The sequence below is a fragment of the Nycticebus coucang genome, chromosome 10 (assembly GCF_027406575.1).
Source record: "Nycticebus coucang isolate mNycCou1 chromosome 10, mNycCou1.pri, whole genome shotgun sequence".
NCBI lineage: Eukaryota > Metazoa > Chordata > Mammalia > Primates > Lorisidae > Nycticebus > Nycticebus coucang.
The window spans coordinates 105928753-105954006 of record NC_069789.1 but is presented as its reverse complement, the minus strand read 5'-3'; the positions used below and the strand labels follow the sequence as shown (position 1 = coordinate 105954006).

The window sequence follows — 25254 nt, the reverse complement described above, 5'->3', positions numbered from 1 at the left end:
ACAATGCCATGCATAGCATGTGAAGACCCTTCTGATGCTGATGGGCGCTAGATTGAACAAAATTTTTGCTGATGCTTTATGGGGACCAGAGAAATGGACTAAAATAAAACTTATAAAATCACTTTAACCATTCTTATTTTTGTACTTCCATCAAAGGAAAAGAAAGTCACAGAAACAGAAAAAAGTTTCCCAAAGGAAAAATCATGTCCTCTTTGGTGATGATGACCTGAGAAAGTTTACCAAAACTCCATTCAAAACCTTCAGGCACTTGACTTTTTTTTTTTTTTTTTTTAATATCCTTTACCTTTTTAATAAAAAGTAAAAAACAAACAAAAAATACATCAATGTTCTGAATAGAACCTCTCTATGTAAAGGTCTCACTAAACAAATAAACATAGGACCAGACAAAAGAAATGGAGCTATGAATAGCAATATGATATATTATGGAGCATTTATATATGTACGTATATATTATATATGAATGTGCGGGTATATGTGTGTGCACCTATGTATGTATAAAGGTGTAAATATTTGCCTACATACACGTCACACACACACATACATATTTATACTGACCTCTTTAGATTGAAGTCCAAGGCACTTTTACAATGAACAGGTTAAAGCCATTAATTTAGAACATGACTGTTTCTGGGTACATATCAGTTCATATGCCAACATCAGAATTTGTATCTTTCCTTGACCACTTTTGAATGTCTCTGGTTGGTGCAATAAATGAGAAAATTAACTTTAAAAGGGATTAGGAATGTTTCTAAATGGTGAAACTAACTTCCCTTGCTAGTTTCCTCTAGGGGAGGAGAGCTCTTACTGGTGGGATGCTGAACTCCTCAAGGAGGGAGCAAGAAAGGCAGCCATCTCCACCTGGGCTGGGCCGGCACCGCGCAGCTTTTCAGGGGGCCTGCCCTGAGCACCACCTGATATTCTGGCAGCCCTGCCAGCAATAGGCTACAATGAAAAAAACTCAAAAGGGGCTTTGAGGTGGCTCAAGGCTATGAAGTGAGTGCTTTTTTTTTTTTTATTTTATTTTTGCAGTTTCTGGCCAGGGCTGGGTTTGAACCCACCACCTCCAGCATATGGGGCCGGTACCTTACTCCCTTGAGCCACAGGTGCCATCCTGAAGTGAGTGCTTTTTAAATTAGATTGAAGGGCGGTGCCTATGGCTCGAGGAGTAGGGCACCAGGTCCATATACCAGAGGTGGTGGATTCAAAACCAGCCCTGGCCAAAAACTGCAAAAACATAAAAAAATAAAATAAATAAAATAAATAAATTAGACTGGAAAAAAATTACCTCTTACCGACTTCACTATGTTTTATGTACACCATTCAAGCTATACATATGAACACAAGTGGAATTTTAAGATGCCTTTGTCTTTATCCTTGTGATCATACAGGACCTTTACATGATCAAATAATTCTGTAAATAAGACTCAAGGAAGAAATGGCTTAATTGTCCAATTGTTAACATGGTTGATTATCATCATGGTGTGGTGAGATTAGCACTTCTTAATATTTACTGTGCAGACAGAGCTTCTGGGTCTCTTATTAAAATGCCAATTCTAATTGAGAAGGTCTGGTGTCGGGCCTGAGATTCTGCATTTCTAACAACCTTGCAAGTTGTGCTAATGCTTCTGGTCCATAGACCACACTTTGAGTACCAAGGCTTGGCATATGCCATATAATTAATTATTGTGTAGAGGTCTCCTTCCTCAGATTAGGAATTTATATTGGTTTCCTTGATTCTAGATTGATGATAACTTTGAAGGGAAAGGTCAGAATATATTTGCTTTCTGTAAAAGTCTGAGAGAAGTGCTGGAAGGAAAAGCCAAAAGAGACAGTTCCATTTAGTAGCAGAAAAATATTAAGAAATAAATCAATTACCATCAGTACATTCATCAGGCAATTGTAAAACTAAGAATAAGCTGCTTTCCATTCTCCAGTGAGTAAACAGATTGCTAAAAATGGGTGCCCAGGGTTCTGATGGTTTTAGTGTTGATCAGTGTAACTGACACAGACACCAGGAGAATTTACCCTCCTTAAAAATACGTGGTACACGTTAGGGGTCAGCTACAGGAGCAGACTGCAGCCTGGCATGTAGACATTTCTCTTTCAGATGGCATGAATAACTAATGGCATTGAGGCCCAAGCCTTATCTGTGTTATTTAAGCCCCAATAAATTGAAATTCAAGAGGATGCTATCTTTTTTTCCCAGGAGAAAATCTGTTGTTTTGCACTCTCTGTAAATCTGTGACTTTTCAGAGTTTGTGAAGGGAAGAGACTCGAAGGCTCAGTTAAATCTACCCTGACGTGCCTGGTCCCACCTGTACAATAAATACTACAGTGATGACAGCAAGAGAGGTCCTCATGGACGGGAGGCTCACTGGTCCCAGGGAACCTGTGCTCTGTCACCATACACAACTTGGTCATTCAAAGGAAAAAACTCAGAAATTCTACATATATCTTGGCTGCTAGAAGGGGGGTAGGGGGGTGGATTTGGTTAATGGCTTAATTTTGCCATAAAGAACAATACCTCAGTTGAAATTCTTTATTTCCTCCCAGCTAGAGAAAACTAGCAGAAAAGGCAGCTCCACTCTCTGCTGTGCAGGTCCTGTCCCTCCCATCACTCCCCTAGGAGCCGCACCCCAGGGTGCTGCTAAACACATGAAAACCTGGATGCAGCCAGCTCAGAAGAACACGTCTGCACGCTGGGCTCTCGCCAGGCCCTGTGTAGATGGAACTCCAATCCCAGTTTCACTTACACAGAGAATTCATATTGCCCAGAATTTTGAGTATTTTGAGTGACGGGAAAACAGGCATCTTCCTTATGCCCATTTCTGACATTGCCAAGGGAAAACTGGCTGGCAGAATTTGAGATGTATGTAATTTATGGAATGGGCTTTGCATTTATACAGAAAGAGCCTGTAGTTTTATTAAACTGGCTTTGCACAGCTACTAAAGGAGTGATGGCTTTTAAAATCTCTTCTGAAATGGCTTGATAGCATTTAAGGTAGAATCACTCTTCTAAGCTTATAGTAATGTTCTTTTGTCTCTAATACTCAGTCTTGGAGAATTAGAATATGGCAGTTTGATAGGCTGTGGTGTGAGGACCCTTGATCTGGTGTCCAGGAGTCACTAACAGCGATGTGTACTCAGAAACAGTCCTTGGGAGGGCAGGCTGTCAGTCAACCTGCCAAACACTAGTTTGATACAAAATGTTAATTGAAAGTTACAATATATTTTATAATATAGCAATATATTTCATATGTAAAATAAACTGTTATGCTTTCTCCTATCATTAAAAAATAGCAAGCGGTACAGAGACAAGATGCAAATTCATATTGAAGCTTGTCTGATTCTGAATATAAACACTTCAGTTTCTGAGTTTGCCATGAAAATGTTTCCTCCATTAATATCCTGTTGCTCTCTTTTGTTGTTCTCTTGTGGCCAGTGCAGAAGCAAGAGTCTGGGACCAAAGCTGAGTTGTTTCACCATTTAAAAAAGTATCTGATGAAGGTGGATCAATTCTGGTTGAGATTCAAACACCCAGACAGTACGACACAGCAAGGGGATGTTGTTTGTTCCCCATCCTCCTTCTGCAAAGCTGGACATTGGCTGTTCCAATCACATTCATATTGGTTGGGGTTTTTCTGTTTGGTTTTGGCTTTAAATGACAGCATCTCTTTGGGATCCTAACACAGGTTGGTGTTGAATTTTGTGCTTTTCCTCCACCAGCTTGGTTGGTCACAGCGTCTCTTTTGTTTGTTTCGACACAGTCAGGCCCAAGGTTACGGCTTCCAGAATACATTTCTCAGATGTGTAAACAACTGTCACAGGGCACTTGGCACCTAGATTCGGAGGTCATTCGTTGAAGATTTGACAATGGGTTGTTCAGAGGGAACTCCAGTTCATGTTTGGGTATTTCCAGTAATGGTGTAAAACAAAAAGATCACAGTTATTTTTTTCCTGTCTATATATACTTATATACCATTGCACTGAGTACTTTTTAATAAGCTGCGGTCTATTTTAATAAAAAATCTAAATATTACTTGTCTGACAAGAATTTGTTAATTTCTATTCATGCAGCCTGACACAAGCTTCCTGCTACCACAGGTAGACAGTTGACATTGCCATCCCTGTAATACTCCTTAGCGGCGTCACCGACCCCATCCCCATTGCGTTTACTTTGGCAGCAGGAAGAGGCATCGCGCAGGGCACCATCCAGCGCACAGGGGCAGGGAAGCCTCCAGGTAGCTAACTACAGTGCTGGAACCACATGCTGCAGAGCCAATGGGATAGCAAAAAGGCAGATCCTTAGTCTGCTTCTCAGGGAGAGGGAATGGTCACATAGACTGGGAACATTTTAGACAGTAGTGACTTAAAAATAGTAACTTCCTTGGCAGTGCAATGACGTCACAGCACCTCAGATGTGCTGCTGTGATGCCAGCACAGCCTCTTTCAGCCCTGCCTCTTACCTTGGGGTGAACTCTTTTGGTTAGGTCACTCTCGGGAGGGGGAGGAAGGGCCTGGAACTATGTGCTAATCCCGTATTTCTCTCTACTGACTTCACTACCTATTTGGTACATAACAATTACTTTTTGGTAACTATTGGGCTGCAATCAAATGCAACAAAGTGCGGACTACAAAGACAGTCTGGGTTGCTGTTATGACAACAGTGACTTCAGTTTTTTCTCTCGGATAGTTTGTGTGTGAGAATATTATCTTTTAGGTACAGAGTTATAAGGAATCGGGTGGGGATCAAGTTTTAATTTTTGTTTATTCTGATTTTGTATCACTTGTTTTCCCCAGGATTGTTTATTCACAAGAAAATTACTGAAAATTGAAGGGGAAAATCCCCCAATATAGTAAAATAATGTTTTCTTCAGTGCTGTTCCTTCTTGGCCTTTAATAACAGCAATATCTTGCCCGTACCCAGCACATCGGGCTCTCCTCTCATACACATGCCCTGCGGTTCATGTTTTACAAGCTCGCTGTTAGGCCCCTGCTCCCTAGTGAAGTCAGTGGTGACTCAGGGCCTCCTCTCTTGTTTTTTTTTTTTTTTGGATTGTATCAAGCATTTCTAGAGATATGATCTCATGAAGGTACATATTATGAAGATGGCAAGAGCAATTCATAGACACTTTATGGCAATTTATTGATGATGATCACACACATGTGGCCTTCGATCCCAAGGTGCAGATTTTTGTTTGGACTTCAATCTAAGGAGGAGTGATCCCCTAGTCTCGTATAATTTACCAACTGATGCTATATCCTGAAGTCCACTGAGATTAGTGGTCTTAAAGTGTCACAGTACATCCCTGACTCTACAGTACATGAAACTACAATATTATCGTATGGCTTACGTGATGAGGGCTGGCTCTGTGTTTCTAATTCAAGTGTCTAGATGTCTTAGGGAACAGCAGGGCACTTCTGCTGGGGTTATCAGAAGGGTTATAGTGTGGGCTTTGCCATCAGACATAACTCAGTTCAGTGTTGGAGTAAAGTTATCGTAATTAATCATTTTTCTATACAGCTGATTCTTGAGTAGATAATTAAACCTCCTCCACTACCAAACTTGAAAATAAGGTACAAGAAGGCATGGCATGAGGACCCACCTGCCCCCTTTTCCCATTTGACTATGATGCTGAGGTGCAGTGGAATTAACCAAAAGATGTAGGAAGAAAACATAGGTAAGCTACACCCAGGACAATCAATACCTAAATCATCAAGGGTAGAGTGTACTTGCAGGGGGATGGGTAACTTTCCAAATAAAGCTGAAATTCTAGTACAGAGAAGTACCCTTCCATTTGCCATTGTGGGATCAACATGCAGATTTAGAGCACTTTTTTTTTTTACATAATAAGAATTCTTTTGTAAAGGATAAAACCCCATATAGCTATTGCACTACCAGTAAGTCCAACCATACTACAAATGCCCGTGTTTCCAGGATGCCAGCAGCTGCTGCTGGAAGGACTCTAGCCAGTCCCTTAACTAGTGCTGCTAGCCTGGTCTCCCAGGGCTTACCTAAGTAAGAGCATCAATGATGGGTTAAAGAAAAATTATCCATAGACCACAATGGATAAATCAGAGTCTGTGCACACTCTTGGGCAGGAGGAGTGGTAGTGGAATCTTGCCTACCATTTATTGGAAATTAAGACTAAATCCCCATATGTGCACACCCACGCCCACACGCGCACACACACACACTCCAGGGTTATAGCAGAATGAAAGGGGCAAAGTGGAATTGACATTTGAGGGCTGTAGGTTAAATGACCAGGACTGGCACACTCAAGTCGACCTGTCCGTGGACTTTACTTTGTGAAACGGAACTCGTGCCACAGAGAAACTGCACGGGTATTTCATCTGTTTGTACATTTGCTTCCATGTTCAGCTGAACTGTCGCTGAAGACAGGAGCACCTTTCTTAGGACGTAAATAAAGAAAAGGTGGGGGATCTTTCAGACATCAGTAGTTCAAAGAAAAAGTAAAAAAATAAAAAGCCAGCAGCTGGTGTGGCATCTCTAGTGTGCAAAACAGCTAATGAAAATGCTCAAAGGAGTTACCAAGACAGACCATGAAGATGGAGCATTGAAGGGACAGCTGCAACAGCGGGAGGCAAGAGACCAAACCTTCCTAAAGAGTGGCCTTCATTCGAGGTCGCCTGCCTTTTGCTGTCAGTGGTTCCCTCAACTTTAGAAGATTCAGTGCTGCAGAAGGAAAACAGCACTGTGAGGTGTGACCTTCGGAATGATGACAATGATGTTTGTCTCCAAAGCTAAACCGAAATGACAGCCAGATGCAAAAACCCTTTTCTTTTACCTTAAACAGATGAAATACTCCATATGGTATCATTAAATTTCTCACAAATGGACATCAAAGACCTCAGAATGAGAAAAATGATGAATAACATGGTTTTCACATCACAAATGTCATGTGGGGTCAGATGATGGAGCAATGAAAAAACTGTTCAGTGCCTGTCACTACCCTGGACCTTGGTATTTCTGAAGTCTCTTGGAGTTTGAGATGTATTGGAATAGTTTTTGCACCAAGATTAACATGGCACAGTAGGAACAGGCTACTGACAAATCCATATCCTCCTGCCTTACCTACAGCCTCCCTAAAGGCTCCTTTCACGCTCACATTATTTCATTTTGACATGGCTCCAGGTCAGGTAGAAGAGACCACATGGGCCACTCTCCATCACCCCTCCGCCTGATCGGCAGTTTGCCCTTTTATACTCCTACTCTCTGGGGCAAGAAGCTGCTGCTGCATAAACCCAGCTCAGGAAGCCCCCAAACCACACTTCCAGTCACCAAGGTGTCGTTTGGTTATGCGTTTTCTGTGTACACAGGCACAATCCCTGTCTCCTCCCCTCAACACATACACCCGGTCATTTGGTCCATCAAAACACAGCATGTTTGGATATAAGAAAACTCTACAGAAGCTGTTTGTTCTTAAAGAAGCCTCCTTGTCCCTCCCGAATGCCAACCATTTTGGCTTGGCCTGCATCTTACACCAAGCATAGTGCACAGCCAGGACAAACTGCCTGCACTGTATTTGAAGGGGCTACATCTTGAGTGAAGCTCAGATGTGGCCAACACTCACCAACCACCTGAACTAAAAGCATCTCATGCCAGACTCAAACCACTGGACCCATTTGAGAGTGCCTACTATGTGCAGGGTGAGCCACCAGGTCCCTTGTTATTTGGGTTAATCCAAAAGGATCTGGATTGAATGTAGGATGTGTGTATAAGCACACGCCTGCAAACACACGGGTTTATATGGGTATTAATATTGGACAGAAAATCTGGCTTTTTATTTATGGGGTTTTTTTTTTCAGTCTAAATTGGGGATGTCTGTTTTGGTAAGTTGTGGGCACCTCTCTTTTACTTTTGTCACCCAGAGGCTTCCGTAGACAAAAGGAAAGGAGAGCTATGTGCTCGAGGACCCCAGTGGTGAGGAACCATCCCCCAGGTCCGACACGAGCCCCCGTCCCTGCGGGCCCCTCTTCCAGGCTGGGTCACTGTCACTACGTCAGTGCACCTGCCCCCACATGAAGACCTGAGATTGAGTGTGGGCTTCTGTTCTCCATCAGCTCCGCAGCAGGGGCCCTGCCGGAGGCAGCGACCTGCCTTCTCCTCTTCCCGCTCCCAAGTAGAGGCACCTAAACAGAGATTAGATTTCTGGTTTCAAGGCATTTCAAACCAAGCACGCTGAATGAACACAAGTTAGTTAATTAGCTCGGTCTCTCTTCTTTCCATTCCCTGGTCTGAAAGTTTCTTGATGGCAAAGCGACCAGGAGAGTTGATTTGCATCTTAAGACCTATGGGTAACGCTTCTGGAGTGGGGAGTTTTATTTAGCAACTGCTTGAACTTGTGTATGGGGTCGGGAAGGAGGTGGAGCTGACCCCAATGGGGCTATCGGAAGAGACAGGGTTGTGGGTGGTGCCCACCGCCACGCTGACGCCCCGGGCCTCCAGGATGGCAGATAGGAGCTGCTGCTGCTGCTGGCGCAGGGTGTCGGCGATAAGCAGCGGCAGGGAGTTGAAGCTGGCGGTGAGATGCTCCAGCTTGGACTCCAGACTGCCAATCTGCTTCTCTAGGTCTTCACTCCGATCATTGAGTTCTGTGATTAAATCATACATGACATTCTGCATCTGTGTGGAGAGAGGGAGAGCTGAGAGCCAGAGAGATGGCAGGTCACGGAAAGTGGCTGCAGAGGGAAAGATGAACCCCCTGCATGCCACACCCAGGGCCATCCACACCGGCCACCTCTGACCTGGCCAAGGAAAGGGGACAGGGAGGCTGACGTGGGCAGTTTTTCCTTATTACAAAAGTAATAAGCATTAGCGATAACACTGTATTAGAAACTATGTATAAAGGAAAAGAAACAGCTCTGTTTTCTTAAGTAGAGTCGGTCTCTAAACTGTCCTCATGTTCTTACAGAGACCCAACCTCTCAGCTCACATGGCTCCTGGCACCTAATAATTCAAAGAAAGACAGCTGTGCAGAATGGACAATGCAATAGACTCATAACAGATCTACCACCAGCAGGCTGGGGCTCAAGAGCCAGTCTGCTGCTCACCAGCGACGTGCCTGTCAGGCCTCCCGACCTGTCTGTCTTGGTTTCTTTATAAACTTGGGGTTAATAAGAACCTCACAGCTAAGAGTTATTGGGCACTCCCACCGCGATACAATAGCCAGAATGTAAAATGACATTGACAAAGGGGGCTGCCCGCTCAGGGATGGTCCTGGCCTGCCTGGATCCAGAGCCTTACTGTGGGATTCCCGGAAGTGCTGCTCCGCCCGGCCAAGCTCTCTGCTGATGTCCTGCTCCCCTCACTCTGAGCAGGAATCCTGCGGGTGCTCCCCAGTCACCCTCCTGCACTCAGCCCTATTCTTAATTCAGAGAGAACCAAGGTTGGCTGGGAAGGTGGTGGCTGGGGGCGAGGCATGAAGAAGGAAAAGGGAGGTCTTAGCATCACTGTCTCTCCTGCTGCTTGGAGCCAGGATGCCAGGGAATGGGGCCAATGTGAAGTGCATTAAGCTGCACCAGGCCCGTGGACGGGTCCCCCAGGAGGAAACAACAAGAATGGATGCATGCTAGTGTGCACCTCTCACCTGATGTCATGCTGCCCCCACTCTGCAGAAACTCCCCTTCACCCCCTCAGCACACTCTTCCCGGTCACTTGTGGCTTAGTCCTTCACCCCAGTCACAAAGCACCTTTCCCACTCACTGGGTTTCTGCTCTGCTGACCCGTCTCTGAGGGCCGTGGGTGACACTGCAAGCTCAAGAGTCCCCAGGGAGCATCAGCCACAGTGTATCCTACCAGGTGACAGGCAGACACTTTAGGGTGTCTCCTGGGCCATTTCTGAAGCTCACAGGGTAGACTTCTGTCAGGTTTATTCCACACGACCCTCTTCCTGGCCATAGCTGATTGGCCCAAGAGTGGACACCTGACCCGCACTGGCCACTCATCTTGTCTCTTCTGAGACTCTGGAATTAAGGCCAATGGGAGGCCAATTCCCCGAGGCTAAATGGTAACAGGTGCTCTGAAGTGGGGCTTATCATAGTCTGCCAGGGAGAGAAGGAGGGTGGGAGGGGACAGAGGCAGAGAGGTAGGAGGAGGGGAAAAGGATTGAAGCGGGCTGTTGAACAGAGGAGAAAGAAGCAATGTTGGGGATCAGTCCTGGGTCATGCGGGCTCCCTGCCTGGTTCTGTCTGGTCCTGTCCTTCCTACAGTCTGACACTCCAGCCTTCAGCTTCTGCTTGGAATGAGACTCCCCTATATCCTTAGAACAAACTCCTCCATTAGACCTTGTCCTGTGTGTTTCTGATATTAGAACCCAAGAACATTAAGTCCCATACCCCTGACCCAGGAGTGGCCCCCAAAGGTACACGGGCCTGGCGTTCCTTCCCAAGCAGGCGTCCCCACAGGCTCACAGGCCCCACAAGCAGCGACTTCTCTGACTGCACCCTCTTTGCTAAGGATACTTAATTTACCCAGGCGAGTTCTTCTTGCTTACCCAGAGAATGTCTTCCACCACAGTAACCACCATCTGCTGGGCTATTCTGCCAGCCTGGCCCTGGCTGCATGCCTGATACACACTTTCTACTAAGACGCCATGAGCAGAAGGGCTGGGGGCCCTCCTTCGGCGGCACCTCCTCTCTGCCCTGCCGGTGGCACAGCCTTCAGTTTTCTTGCTTGGGTGACTTGCAAGAAGAGCAAGTTTCTTTGCAGTGTTTGGGGCAGCTCAGTGCAAGAGCCCAGACTGACCGTGGGGTCAGGCCTCAGCCCTCAGGTTCTTCAAGGAGGGCTGTGGTCATTGGGGTCTTTGCATTTACTGCAGGCTATCTGCCTCTTGGGAAGAAATTCACCCCCCACACACCAATTTGGGGCTAGAAAAACTGGGTGGTAAGAATGAGAGGATTCTGTTACATGGATTTCTAATTGGAACTGCAAACTAGAAGTATCTTTTCAGCATGGCCATCACCTCACTAACACACTGCACCCCTGTGCAGACTTAAGCTCATCTCTATTAGGCGCCCCCCAATGACAGCTAGTAAAACAACAAGGGCTAAGTAGGTCAGCTAATTAGTTGCAAGCAAAGATAAACCTGAGCTCATTTACTTAAGAAACACAAGCTGTGGTATATGTATACCATGGAATACTATTCAGCCATTAAAAAAAATGGAGACTTTACATCCTTCGTATTAACCTGGATGGACGTGGAAGATATTATTCTTAGTAAAGCATCACAAGAATGGAGAAGCATGAATCCTATGTACTCAATTTTGATATGAGGACAATTAATGACAATTATGGTTATGGGGGGGAAACAGAAAGAGGGAAGGAGGGAGGTGGGTGGGGCCTTGGTGTGTGTCACACTTTATGGGGGCAAGACATGATTGCAAGAGGGACTTTACCTAACAATTGCAATCAGTGTAACCTGGCTTATTGTACCCTCAATGAATCCCCAACAATAAAAAAAAAAAAAAAAAGAAGAAACAACAAAACCTTCCAGTAGACGGTGAATGTCAAAAATCTGAACCCAGGTAATTTTTTAACCAAGAAGAAATTGTTCTTTGCTTTCTTGGTCCTGCACTGTCTGGTTGAATATTGCCAGGTCTCACAGGTGCGCCTGTGAACTCTTCAGGATGTCTTCAGACTCTGCCACTCACCTTGGAAAGGTCTACCAGGGTATTGGCTTGGTCGCTCAGCTTCCTCTGCTCCATCTTGACGCGCCTCAGCCTGTGGGGAAGAGTTGTAACAGGCGAGCCCTCTGCCCCCCTTCCCCCCCGCAGAACACACCACACCTACTGATTCCTCTGATCTGGAACCCAGCATGGGGACTTTGAATTTAGGTAACAACTGACTAGAATAAAAGGCTTGTCAGGTCCCCGAGAAACCAAAGTCTTGTTGCCATGAATGCTCACCTTGTGTCACTTTAGTTTCCTTGCTATCCTCAGATCTTTTCCCTATTTCTATGCCTTCTTCCAGGCTGTGCCTTCCACCTTGAATGCCCTATTCTCCACTTTTTAGAGTTTCTCCAAACCTCCAGGTCAGCATAAACATTTTCATCCTTTCCTTTTCTTTCTTTTTTTTTTTTTAATTTCCTCTATCATAGAAAGCACCAGCCACAGTTTGTTTTGATTTGAGTTGTAATGCATGACATACGTGTGTGTGTGTGTGTGCGCCTGTGGACTGTGAGAGTCCCTAGCTGGGGTGTCCAACCTACCGCAGGGCCACATACATTTTATTTGAGGCCTCTTTTGCTTATCGGTGGTGTCAGATATGGCAAAAATTACCCACAGACCCTTTTTTTGCTCATCGTCTTTGTTTGCTGTTTGTGTGTTTAATGTGTGGCCCACAATAACTCTTCTTCCAATGTGCAGCAGAAGAAAAAAAGGTTGGGCTTCCCTGTGGGGCTCTTACTCCAATTTTTGCTTTCCACAACAGCCTGCCCGAGGCCTGGCATGTTGCAGGTGCAGTGAGTGAGAGAACAGACTGATCAGGGCCCAGTTCCGTAGAACAGAAGGATTTTTTCTGTGCCTCCCAAGTACATGGGAAGACACAGACGGGGCTGAGTGGTCCTGCCATCCAACCTGGTCATCGGGGCCCAGCTGCCCCAGCATACTCACTGGTGAATGGCTTGCAGGAACTTCCTCTGGTGCTTCCTGACTTTGGCGTGGTCAATCTTTTTCAGCAGCTTTGTGTGTTTATAGATTAGCCACGTCTCCCGAAGGACATTGGCTGCAGCATTCTTGATCTAAGGAAAAATAAACACAGGGTTAATTTTCCTGGTTCACATGATACATTTTTTGTGTAGTCTCCCTCAAAAGGAAATGAGTCTGCAATGATTTATTTTCTTAATTAAAATTATAGAACTCTTAGAAAAGTGATTAAAATTCATGTCTTATGAACCCTGTATTTGACACTGCAGACCAGAACTCAAAGTTGAGAGTGTCTTTCCTTAATTATTTCAGGGCTCCCTCCTGACCACAGCTGCCGACACTATCTTTAGACAGGCATTACTGCACCCTGGTGGCCTGGGGCACCCTCTGAAGAGATGAATGCCTGCCCCTGCTGCCCGCACTCGCAGACTTCCACGCTTTACCTGAGGGTCCCATTTCATATATATGGTACACTTCTTGGATTCAGAGATCAGCTGAAGAGTTTTCAAGGCCTCCCACCGATGGGAACTATAAGAATCAACAAGTCCATTGTTTAAGCTGCAATGTTACATGTAAACGTAATTGACACAGATAATTTCAGAGCAATGCCTGAAAATCAGAGAAGATATTTAGGTGTGAAGCAGAGCTGCTCCTTCCCAAGGCGGCCCCTTCACTGCATTGCAACCACACGTTTCTGCATGTGACGCTGTCAGCTGTTGACATGGAAACCACTGACACCACCAGGCTCACAACAGAGCTGAGACATATCAGTGACATCCAGATGGCAGGGGACAAAGTTTTAATCCAAACACAGACATCTTCAGCAATTAGTACCAAGAGCAGAGAAAACATTCTTTTTGAGCGCAAGCTACACAGATTTTTGATTAACTGTCCCCATTTCTGTCGGCCATGCAAATTGGCACAGGCCCACAGGCCTGGGGCCCGGAAGCATGCCGGCTAGCCCAGTAGAAATCAGGCTACAAGCCAGAAAGGATTTTAATAAAATTGGAGAAGGCAGACCCGCTTCTTCAGACCGACATCAACAGATGGGACGTTGTTAAAACACTGAGACATGTGGGAAGGCAAGGAGACACTGTTCTGCCGGCTGACAACTTTTGTGTGTGTATGTTTTAAAAATTTATTACTGAGGCTGGATTATATTTTTCATTGGCGCTGAAGTAATGTTTTTAAAAGAACAGCTAAGTCTTCTCAGAAATGTCTAAAGGACATAAATATTGCTTTTTTGTACAGTAGAACTTCACTGTGAAAATGGTTTTCAGTGACTTAATCGCCCACCTCTAGTACTTTCTTGCCTAAAGGGAAGCAAGTGGGAGCGAGCAGGTGCTGGAGGCTGGGGTACCCAGGAGAGAAGGGGCAGGCACAGGAGAGTGTGGCTCTGAGCTTCTGCTCAGGGGCTGGAGTGGACCACAGCCTCCAGGCTGAAGAGGTGATGTCAAGAGAAGCCTTTCTCTCTGCAGATAGTGTAACTTTTGTGGGGGAGTGGGCAATTTGACACATGATTTCTTCCGTTTCCCCAGGCACTCAGCCTCCAAGGCAAGCCTTCAGGTCAATCCCTGCTCTGCCAATTATTAAGCAGTTTAGGAGCAAATGCTTAATAATCTAAAAGATGGGGAAAAAAATCTTTATTTTAAAGATTGCTATGAGGTCCACATGAGCCAGTGACGAAGTTCTGGATGGTGCTGAGGGCAGCAACTCCCATTCAGCAGGTGCCAGCTCATGTCTGAGCACCTCCAGGGACAGCTCATTCAATCCTGACAACAAGCTTGTTGGGAAGGTGCTAATATTATCCCCATTTTATAGACGAATAAACTAAGAAAAACACAGACCAAGACCAGAAAGCCACAAGTGGCAAGCTGAGCGAGTGGGTTTCAGTGCTGTATAAAATGTAAAGCACCATGCAAATATCAGCTATTACCATCTCGCTCAAACCTTCCATTTCAAATATGAGGAAACCACTCTAGAAATGGGGTACGAGTGCCAGAGTCACACAGCTAACGGCACAGTCAAAACAAGAGCCACATCCAAGAAGAGCATAAGGTTTTCATGTGGTCCAAAGGAAAGATTTCATCTTTATATAAAATCGTTTCCTGTTTTCCAGGATCAAGAAATTGGAAAGGACATCAGATGTTGTTTTTTAAATCATCATGGCCCTCAATTAGCAACGTGACAGAGCACAGAGTCTACCCTGCACTTATCTTCGTCCCAAATGTAAGGTGCTAAGTGCATGGCCCAGCCCAGGCAGCGGACAGAGGCTGCTTGCCATCATTATGAGTTTGAAGGGAGGCCCCGGCCCCTTGGGAGAGTGATGTTAACAGCCATCTCTTGAGCTGACTCTGAAATTAATTGCCAGCAAATAGCCTGGCACGTAGCTCAGTAGATCAATACCTGAAAGAGAAAAGCAAATAGGCTTTTCACAGCGTTGTGCTTGCTCAGGTGGACAGTAAATGCTGTTGTGGCCGGTCTTCCTCCAGTTCACCTGGATGATTGCTTTGAGCATTTCTGGGTGGGAAGCAGGTAAAGGCCACATGACCCTCTGTGGTGTGCTGAACTTGTAGAGGGCTCCGTGCACACTTCCCTGATGGGGGTTTGGGTCCCGTCTGAGGTCCTCACGGGCAGGAGCACCAGGGTGCTTGGTGAGAAGGGCAGGGCTTGTGGTGGGAGCACTGCCCAAGACAGTGTGATCAGATGGGTCTGGGGACGGGCAGGAGAGGATCCTTTGTACACAGAAGTCCAGCTGTCCTGCCTCCATAACCCAAAAGCATATGGGTTGATTGTTTTCCGAGGGTCCATAAACTCTACAAAAAAAATTTGCTTTCACTTTGATTGGGCTCCATGACCTACATACTTTAGGAAGGGCTCTAAGACTAATGGGCCTGGGAAAGAAAGTGGTGTAACTAAGGTCTAGCAAACAACAGTGGCAGCTGATGATTATGGAGCACTTACTATGTGCCAGGCTCTGTCTGCATCAGTTCATTAGCCCTCAGAAACTCCTGACAAGCAGATGGGTTTATGAGCTCCACTTTGGACCCATTACTGAACTCTGAGACTAGCTTTTCTTAGTTATCCATTCAAGGAACAATTAATGAGCACCTGCAATGGACCAGAAGTGAATACTGAGATGAACAAACCAATAACATTCCTGCCTTCGTGGAACCTATAACCTTGTGAAGGAGACAGTATGCAGTTTGTATTATGCTTGGTATGAGGTAATAAGTGCTTTATAAGAAAAAAAATCAGAATACAGGTCTCAGAGTGATGCCAGTGCTACTAATCTGTGAAATGGGACTGTTGTGCTGATGGGACAGGAACACACTGAAAACACCGGGTGTGGTGCCTGGCAGCAGCAGCCTCAACACTTGACATCTTTGGCCAGGTGCAGTGGCTCAGCCTATAATTTGAGGCAGGTGGATTGTCTGAGCTCAGGAGTTCGAGACAGAGCAAGACCCCTGTCTTTACTAAAAATAGAAAAACTAGCCAGGCATTGTGGCAGGTACCTATAGTCCCAGCTACTCAAGAGGCTGAGGTAGAAGGATCACTTGAGCTCAAGAGTTTGAAGTTGCTGTGAGCTATGATGCCCGGCACTCCAGCTTGGGTGACAGGGTGAGACTCAATCTCAAAAACCACAGGCACATTTATTAAGACTCTTCCCCTCTGCAGTAGATGCCAGCCAGCTTCTTACCCTTTCATCTCCCCAACTCCCAACAAAAGAAAACATGCCACAGAACACACAAATCTGTCCCAGGAGCGCTTGGCCATGGCTTCCATATCAGTAGCTTGCTCTGGTCACGTCCCTGCCACTTGGCATCACAGAGGGGCTGTCAGCTGCAGGAGGAACCCTTGGGGCAGGACGCAGGGTGCATGAAAGGAGCACCCGTCCTAGGCATCCCATGGCTTCGGTAGCCAGAGGAGCCCTGGGAAAGTATCTCCAGGAACCCAACAGTGGACACTCCAGGGAAGAAACCTTAAGTGTGCCCATTATGCTGCCAGGAGCCCCCTGCAGGGAAAAGCGTTACACCTAGAAGTTGGGGGGGGTGGGGAAGAACCAGGTCAGCTGGGCCGCAGGTGTGACTTAAATGCAGTCATGTGTTACTTACCCATGGGCTCTGTTCTGAGAAATGTGCCATGAGGGGACTTTGCCATCACACAAACATCAGTGTGCACTCGCACAAACCTCCACAGTGTGGTCTCCACACACCTGTGTGGGACAGCCTGACTCCCGGCCACACACTGCACAGCATGTCACTGCACTGAACACTGTCGGCAGCTGTGACACAAGTCACAAGGCAACAAGAACTTTTCCTGTTATAATCTTAGAGGACCACCATGGCAGATGTGGGCCATTGTTGTGAGGCGTGTGACTGTAACTTGAAGGAGTTACACCAGCTGAACCTAGAACGACTGAGCAGACACACGTCACTGTCTGAGAGTGTACAGGCCAGCCCTGTCCTTGGACCCCTGCTGGACAGTGTCTGTTACACACAGGATGGGAGAAGGGCCAGCTGTCGGTCAGCGGTCTCATATCTTTCAGCCAGACTTTCTCTATCTGGTGGAAGTTATGGGTTTGTTTCTGGTCTTAGTCATTGATTTTGTGGGGACGTGTGTTTAGATGAGATATTTGGGGCAGAAAACCCTTGCAGAAGGGATGAGAGATGACTCTGCCCAGGTGCACATCCATCGTGCTGCCCGACGTCTCGCCCTCTCTGATCTTACTTCACATGCAGCAAGCAGAATGTCTCCCAGCCACAGCGTGTCTTCAGCCAAGTGTAGCCATGGCACCCCTCCCTGCCTCTGATAAGGGTGTGCTCTTAGAGGGCAGCCAGCCACCAGAGGTTAAATAGCAGGGCAAGGGCTACCTCTTACCCACACTGGTGTCCCGGGAGCACAGAGTGTGGCACCCAGGCAGTAACCGCTGTGAGGGACATGTTTAGTTCCATAAACGACAAAGATGGAGACACGGGACACTGGGGTTCAGGGAAGATGGGGCTCTAGTACCTTTTCTACAACCTCTCTGTGTGTCATTTACTGTATGCTACTTAGTAGCCCAAAGGTTAGCAATAAGCTGTAATTACAGAATAGCAATGGCAGTGACACTGCAAAGTCAGCGTGGGAAGATCTGATCACATTAAATGCAGAATGACACTGCCACCAGGGTCGATAAGTTATACAAGGGAAAGAAGACAAATGCTGGGATTGAGGAAAGCCAGAAGTGAGCTCTTACCCAGTGCGGCCAGACCCTCTTCCCTGCCCAGAAATAAATGACAGGAACTGCGCTGGCTGTAATGATGAAGGCTGAGCTGCAGGTAGGATGAGGACGCACCAGAGCGATTTGAGTATGTTTATAATTTCGTAGGTTGTAATTTCTTTTTCATGTGTGCTTAGGTGTTAGAAGAACCAAGGCTGCACATACTAGCAAGAGATTGCTTTTGGCTGTTCAATCTACTAAATGTACACTCCTAAGAGGTTTGCAATTAGGCCACAATCTCTTTCTCTTTCTCCAAGAATTCACTGACATGTCACAAATAGACTGAGATTAGCATCACGACCCATCAGCCCCTCTAGCTGGACACATTCGGCCATCTAGAGAGGACAGAAGGTGGACTCTACACATCCTCAGAGAATGATAGTGGGTTTCTCAGGTGAGCAGAACAACATGAGCGCAAACCAGAGCAGGCTAAGGACTCACCAGCTTCATTTCAATTAAGGTTACGTAAAAGAGCCCATGGTTGTCCCAGCCTTGCCAGCTTTGAAATTGTCTCTGTAAAAACCATCCCTTTTGTGCTGTTTATTTCTCTGGGAAAGATATGCGATATTAAAGGGACTTTTCAACAGATTTAAGTGTTCTCAGACAAGTGAAATGTTACTTGATTAAAACAGAACTTGCATTCATGGGTAAGCAATAAATATTTGTTGATTTGATTTTCAGTCCTACTTTTCAAAAACTAAGTAGACTTGAGGATTTTAGAGAACCATTTTCGAAAGATTAAAATTAGCAACCACAATTTCATGTTCTTATACAATTATATTGCAGAAAAATTGTTTATTTTCCTGGCATACAAGGGACTTGGCTTTCCTCTGCTTTATTCTCCTTGAGCATTTGATTTACTGGGTGAAAATGGAGAAGACGAATAACATGAAACACAAAAAATAGACTTGGGTTTAGAAAAGCAAATGAGAATAAACGAGAGACCACTAATGTCTCTGCTCTTGGTAAACAGCTTCTGAGAAGGTTTTGGAGGCAAAGAACCCCTCACTCCTCCACGCAGGGCCATTCAGTGAAACATCCACATTCCTTCAGTAGCAGAGGCTGAAGGAGGGTGGCTGGTGGACAGAGTGTCGCCCTGTGTCAGACCCATGGGCCTTCCCACCGTGACAGCCCTTAAAAGCTGCCATCTCGGTGCTATAAATCATGGATTTTGGGGTACACCTGATAGCTCAGGGCTGTGATGTACCAAGCATAACCATTTGTATGTCAACAACATAAGAAGCTTTGCTTGTACACGTTCCTTTTAACATCTGTAGAGGCTCTTGAAAGAATCCAATAAATGTAATCAAAGACCAAACAATCAAACTCCATAAATAATTCTGCCGAGAGACGGGAGAGGCCTTGGCAACTGCACATTCTCCCGCTGCCCTCCCTCGGCGCTCGCTGCCTCCCTGTCACTCTCTCTCTCTTTTTGTTCTCCCTTCCTGCTTTTGTCTCTATTTCTAACACATTTTTACTGCTTGCAACATTAATCGCTGAATATTTTCTCTGGCTTTCAAAAACCTGAATCGAAATGTGGTTGCTCATGGATCCCTTAACCCATCTCAGCCCTAAATGGAAACCGTTTAACCACAGAGGCCGAGACCCCAGCCCCAGGCTTTGATTCTATCTGTCTCAGAAAACAGAGAATCTTGCAGAAAATCATAGGGCTGACCTTACTTCAGGCTAAAGAATTTTCCATAAAAGCTGTCATTAAACAAATAGCTCTTGTCTTGCTCATTTGGCTGCTACCCTGGAAGGCTCATTTCTGTCTTTCCTAAATGGCTTTTTCTTCTCTGACAATCCTGTGGGGTGCCAGCGTTTCAGCAGCTGGATGATTCCCCCACCTGCATATGTTCAGTTCTGCAGCCCCCTTAACCACTGTCATAAGGGCACAAGGGAGAAACATTACCCAGAAAATCCAAAAAGGGTAAATTAGATGATGACGTTTTGATGACCAACATAATTTAAGAATGTGGTCTCCACTGGAATGATTATTTTTGATTCCTTTCTAGGGTTAGATTTAGATACATTTCCAGTATAGTTCTAAAACTCTCTGCTGCCCTTCCTAATGAGAGTCATGAAAAGATTTGAGCAAAAACAAAAACATTGCCTCATGCTGTGTAATTTATTTGGTGCCAATAGGCAAGTGGGCGGGTCATGCCACTGTAAGCTATTGATTTAATTATCGGGAAAATTATTTGGTTGCCTGAACTGTGCACAGTGATTTACTAGAAGACTTGGCCTGCCGTGCTGAGATGCTGTGTCCATATGTGCGGCTGTTTGCCTGCGCTGGGGCCCGCTGCACTCAAGAGCGCAGCCCTAACCTGTACCATGGGACGTCTTTCCTGAATGGCTCCTACCTTGGTCTTAAAGTCCATTAAGATGTGGGCGTGTGGCATCTTACCCGCTTGGTGAGCTGAGTGTCCATCATGAAGTTGTGAACGTGCTTCTCTGCTTTGGTAAGCTCCAGCTTTCGGGCCACCACGGCCACCACGAGGGCCGTGCAGCCTGCGCCCTGTGGGGGTCAGGAGGACCAGGGGAAAGAGCACGTCAGCAAGAGGCGAAGTGGAAGATTTGACATACCCCTGGTCCACTGGGGTTTCCTGGGAATGCACAGGGGATTTGAGCTCTCTAGTTGGTCAGGACCAAGCCACAAACTGTCAAAACCTGTTAAGACTCTGATCTCCCACCCATGAAGGCATCTCCATGCCCCTTGGGTTGTGCCCCATGGCTGGCCTCTGGGAGATGGAGTTTCTGCAGAGCAGTGGGTTCATAGTTGGGCTGCTAGATGCAGTTGAGACTTTGGGGTTCAACCACAGGTTGTCCCCAGGTCCCAGGCAGGCTGTGCAGCATGGCAGGATCCCTCGCAAACCCCCCTCCCCCACACACCTCCCAACCCTTGGCCAGCTCCAGACCTGTGGGCCCAGCAGAAGACCAGGCTCCGATGGGAGTGTGGGTGGACCTTCCCTGGGAATAATCTAATGAGGAGGCCAGGCCTTTCCCCAAAGACTGTACCCCAGGAAGCTCTGGCTGGGAGGATGAGCCAGAGCTGGGCCTTCCTAGCCAAAGGTGGGCTATGACTCAGCACAGGGAGGCAGCTCTTTGTTGCTTTCACCAGGAGGCTCATGAATTTACCACCAGGAAGAGATTTTAAAGAGAATACATCTGCCTAAAAGTAGGATTTTAAGTGACGCCACAAAAAGACCCTAGAGGCTTTTCCAGAATAGTGTTCCCAGTCTGCTGGGACAGGTTGGACTGGGGACACTATTCTGGAATAAAGAGGCAGGTTTTGCTGAGCCCCAAGAAGGGTTGCACTCGCTTGCTCTCCTAATCCTTCAGGCCCTCCATCTGGGAACTGAGCAGGGAAGGGAGTGGGGCACAGTCCAACCTTCACCCATCTCTAAGCTCTCCTTCACTGTGTGTCCTTGCGGGGCTGTGAGCAGGGGGGAGGCAGAGCAGCCCTACTCCGCCCCATGGGCATTGGCATGGGGTTTCCCCATCCTTGCCCAGAGCAAACGACTATGGGAGGCATCACACAATAGTAGTTTGATACAATAATATCAATGAGTCTCATTTTCCTTATCTATAAAGTGAGGAATTAATTGGCTTAGATGATCTATAAGGTCCCTTTCAGGTCTGTAAGTGTGACTCTTAATGTATACTCTCAATAGTATAGTATTATATAATACTATAAAATGAGTAGCTATAATATCATGAGTACCTGGGTCCCTGGGTCTGTTCAGCTCATCTCCCTGCACGTTGGTCTGCACACCCTCACTGCCACTCTTGGCAAGAGGGATGAAGCAATTAAAGCTGCTAAGCTGACCTTCTAGGTGCCAAAGTACAGCTCTAGTTTAGCAGTTTGAGGTCCGGGATGGAAGGGATCCATCAGGAACATTCCCAGATCCTCAGGTCTTACAAAATGTGTGAGAAGATAAGGCTTTTCTCAAAGGTCCTGTAATCTACGACAGCAGGGGACATGTGCAGATCAGCCTCCAGCCCTCTCCTTGTCCTCTTTGCATAGGGAAGCTGGTGACACTCTTCCCACCTTCTCACAGGTCCCATCAGAACAACTGAGTGATTCTCAATACAGGGTCAGCCCCATTTCTAGCACAAACAAGTGAAAAGACTGAGTCTCTGTGAACTGTCCTTTTCTGACCTCATTTTCCTCCTTTGTTCAGGGACAGCTGTGATTTTTCAGCTTCTGTGACTTGCAGGAGACTCTGTGCTCAGTTTTCAAAGCATCTGGGCAGTTGGACATCCTGGTTTATAGCTGTAATCAATTTGGCCAGGCCTCCAAAAGCAAAAAATAGCTTAAAAGAAGCTGTCCTAGAGGGAAGATGTGTGTTCCCTTTCCCCTCAACCAGACTGATTGTCATCCCTCCCTTTATGTGGAGTTCCAAAAGTACTTTGGGCTAAAAGCCCCAAAACAGGGATATATCATGATGTTAAAAACGGAACATCAGATGGAGAGGGCTCTCCCCAGGCTCCCTTCTCCCTTGTCTCCCTGGGTCCAGGCAAAACTCGATTTAAATCATCCCTGAAAGCTGGAAGGGTTCCCCCACACCCTGCCCTCTGGGAATTTAAACAAAACAACAGCTACCACCCCAAATTCCCAGGGTCTGGAAGGAAGTTCCATGGTTCTTTCCATGGCCACAGTCCAGCGGATCAAATGCAGGGCTTTTCATTAAATTGGAGTATTTTATCTGAGGAACCACCAGAGTTCGTGATTAAGATAAATGCCTGCGTGGAAGCAGGAAGGTGGCCCAGCTGACATTTCCATTTTCTTTCAACTTAAAAAATGTCAAGATCCCCTTGTGGGTATTTCTCTGGAGGATACTGCCTTCTTGACCCCTGATTCCAACTTAGATATATACTCCATTTTTCTTTCAGGTAGTCCATTGTCTGGATGTAATTAGGAAACTCACCAATTATGAAGCCTAACCTAGTCATTTTCATTAAGAAGCAACCTCATAAACCTTTAGAAAGCGGAGGGCAGAGTGCTTAAATCCAGACTACTATCCTCCGGAGGGCGAGAGAGAGGAGAGAGAGAGACAGAGGGAGAAGGAGGTCCCCAGGGTCTTCCATGTGCCTACAGAACCAAAAGGCCAGCCCTGCACATTTGACTTTCCCTGTCCTTTCCAGTTCCAGATACTGAACACTGGAGTGTTATCTCTGCTGCTTGAACCAGAGAGAGGGGAGAAAGAAAGGAAAGAAAGAGAGGGGAGAGAGAGACCAGGAAGAGAGAAGAGAAGACAGAAGAGAGGGGAGGGGAGAGTGCAGGGGAGCGGGAGCAGAGAGTGAGAGTGAGGCAGACCACAAGGTATGCTGGCCCCAAACAGCAAGGGAGCAAGAGGGAAGGGATAAGGAGGAAATGAAGATCAAGCAAAGGGTGGGCTGAGGGAACTGAGAGAGCTCGGGAGGAAGGACAAGGAGCCGAGGACTTGAGTCAGAAGTTAGTGGTCAATTTTGGCTCTTAGAGGAAATGAAGGGAGCACCATGGGATCCCAGCCCCCTGTGTTCATCCATCAGTGGTACAAGCACCACCTGTCACCCAAGTCCCTTCTGGAATGATGAGCCTTTTCTGCAGAGGAGCCTGTCAGTCTGGCAGAGCTGTGGTAGTGGGCCAAGAGTGTCTTTGTGAGCAGACAGGGCACAGACGCGCTGTGAGAGCCAAGTCACCAGGGGCCTAACTGTGGCGTGTGGATCTCATGCTGTCCTTGCTGGAATCCTAGACAAAGCAAGGGGACATGTGAGGCGAGGACAGAGTGGAACAAGAAGGGCGAGACGCTAGCCTGGCTCCATGGGGTCAGACCAGGGGGCACACACATGACTCAGTCTTTGCCTTCAGGTGGGCCAGCTCTGACAACAGTGGACACTGGCTGGGTCTCTAGGTCTGCTCTGCCCTGACCACAGTGGACGCTATATCCCTGGGTCTGCTGTGCCCCACCACAGTGACACCAGCTGGGTCCCTGAGTCTGCTCTGCCGTGACCACAGTGACAAAGACTGGGTCCCTGGGTCTGTTCTGCTCAATTCTATTTCCATGGGGCTGGGGGGACAGTTCTGCTTCTGGTGATGTCCCACTTTCCAAAGTACACGGTGAGTGGGGCACAGGGTGTGTGGGGAGAGGCAGCTGGATGGGGTGGATGTGCCCAGCTCAGCCATAGACGTGGACCTGAGTATGGGCCCAGACTCCTCCACACTAGCCCTCCCACTTCTTGTTTCCAAGAAATATCTTCCAGCTGGAAAACCTTAGAAGCTGGAAAAACAAGTATCCCAAGGGGAAAAGTATGAGGTGTTCTTAACTAAAGCACCATAAAATAAAATAAAACATAAATGAAAGTGACAAACGGAGGAGGGAAGCCTGGAGGATTTACAGTTGGATTCTGTTCCTGCAGCAGATTCCATGTAACAACTAAAATAACATCAATTGGTTTGAAACCAAGGTGTTTCAGGAGAAGCTCATCTTCTAAAGCTGACACGAAGCAGATGTCTCGCTGAGCCCTCCTTTGCCTGCACCCATGTGACTTGATTTGACACTTACTTCACCATCACTTTCCTTTTTCGTTCAGAGGCATCGCTCAAAAGGCCGCTGGGGACAAGCTCAGTGTCTCAACAGATAATTCAGGAAGCTTTCACCCATTTGTCCGTAAGGCCGAGCCCAGCTTCAGAAAGGAGCCACATTGAAACAAAGGAACTGCCAACCAGCTTGGAGGTCCCCAGGGTCTTCCATGTGCCTACAGAACCAAAAGGCCGGCCCTGCACATCTGACTTTCCCTGTCATTTCCAGTTCCAGATACTGAACACTGGAGCTTTATCTCTGCTGCTTGCCCCTCTTATCATGAACATTCCTTATGGAAAGATGCTGGACCTTGATATATCTGCTTCTGTGGGTGAAATCTCTGAAACATGCCAGGTCTGTGCCGGCAATGTCGAGTTGTTCAGACAATTATACACCCTGCTTAATGGTTGATAATTACACTGTTACTGGGATTGCCAAGAGAAAACAATGATTAAGACTATTTACAGGCCGCACACACAAACCCTTCCTCTCCCTTCCCAAGCAGCCTTGGCCTTGGCCTTCGCGGTGTCCATGGTAACCAAGCAGGAAGCCCTACCTTCCGTGGAGGCGCTTGCAGTAAGATCGGAGCTGCGCAGTGTGGGGAGCTGGGGGAGTGGGGAGAGCATCCTCGGCAGCGTGGAGCCCTTGAAAGGAGTGACTCAGCCAGAAGAGTCATATTTGTTAGAAAAATGCCATCAGGACTCCTCACTGTGGCTGACCACAGGGTGAGGTAACTGC

The 25254-nt window shown here is 46.7% G+C and overlaps 1 protein-coding gene across 7 annotated transcripts in view; it reads right to left on the bottom strand.

Moving 5' to 3' along the window:
- Positions 1–200: 200 nt before the first annotated feature.
- KCNN3 (potassium calcium-activated channel subfamily N member 3) overlaps positions 201–25254 on the bottom strand; it is a 161334-nt gene continuing 136280 nt past the window's right edge. For 4 of the 7 annotated variants that reach the window (XM_053607363.1, XM_053607366.1, XM_053607364.1 and 1 more), the window contains exons 5-9: positions 20358–20468; positions 12655–12782; positions 11695–11764; positions 8465–8668; positions 202–8175 (exon numbers count right to left, since the gene is read on the bottom strand). In XM_053607363.1, the coding sequence (XP_053463338.1) occupies positions 8041–8175; positions 8465–8668; positions 11695–11764; positions 12655–12782; positions 20358–20468 (648 nt within the window). In that variant the 3' untranslated portion in view covers positions 202–8040. Of the gene's footprint in view, positions 8176–8341; positions 8669–11694; positions 11765–12654; positions 12783–20357; positions 20469–25254 lie in introns of those variants that run through there. The other 3 variants (XM_053607361.1, XM_053607368.1, XM_053607362.1) reach the window with 3 other exon arrangements.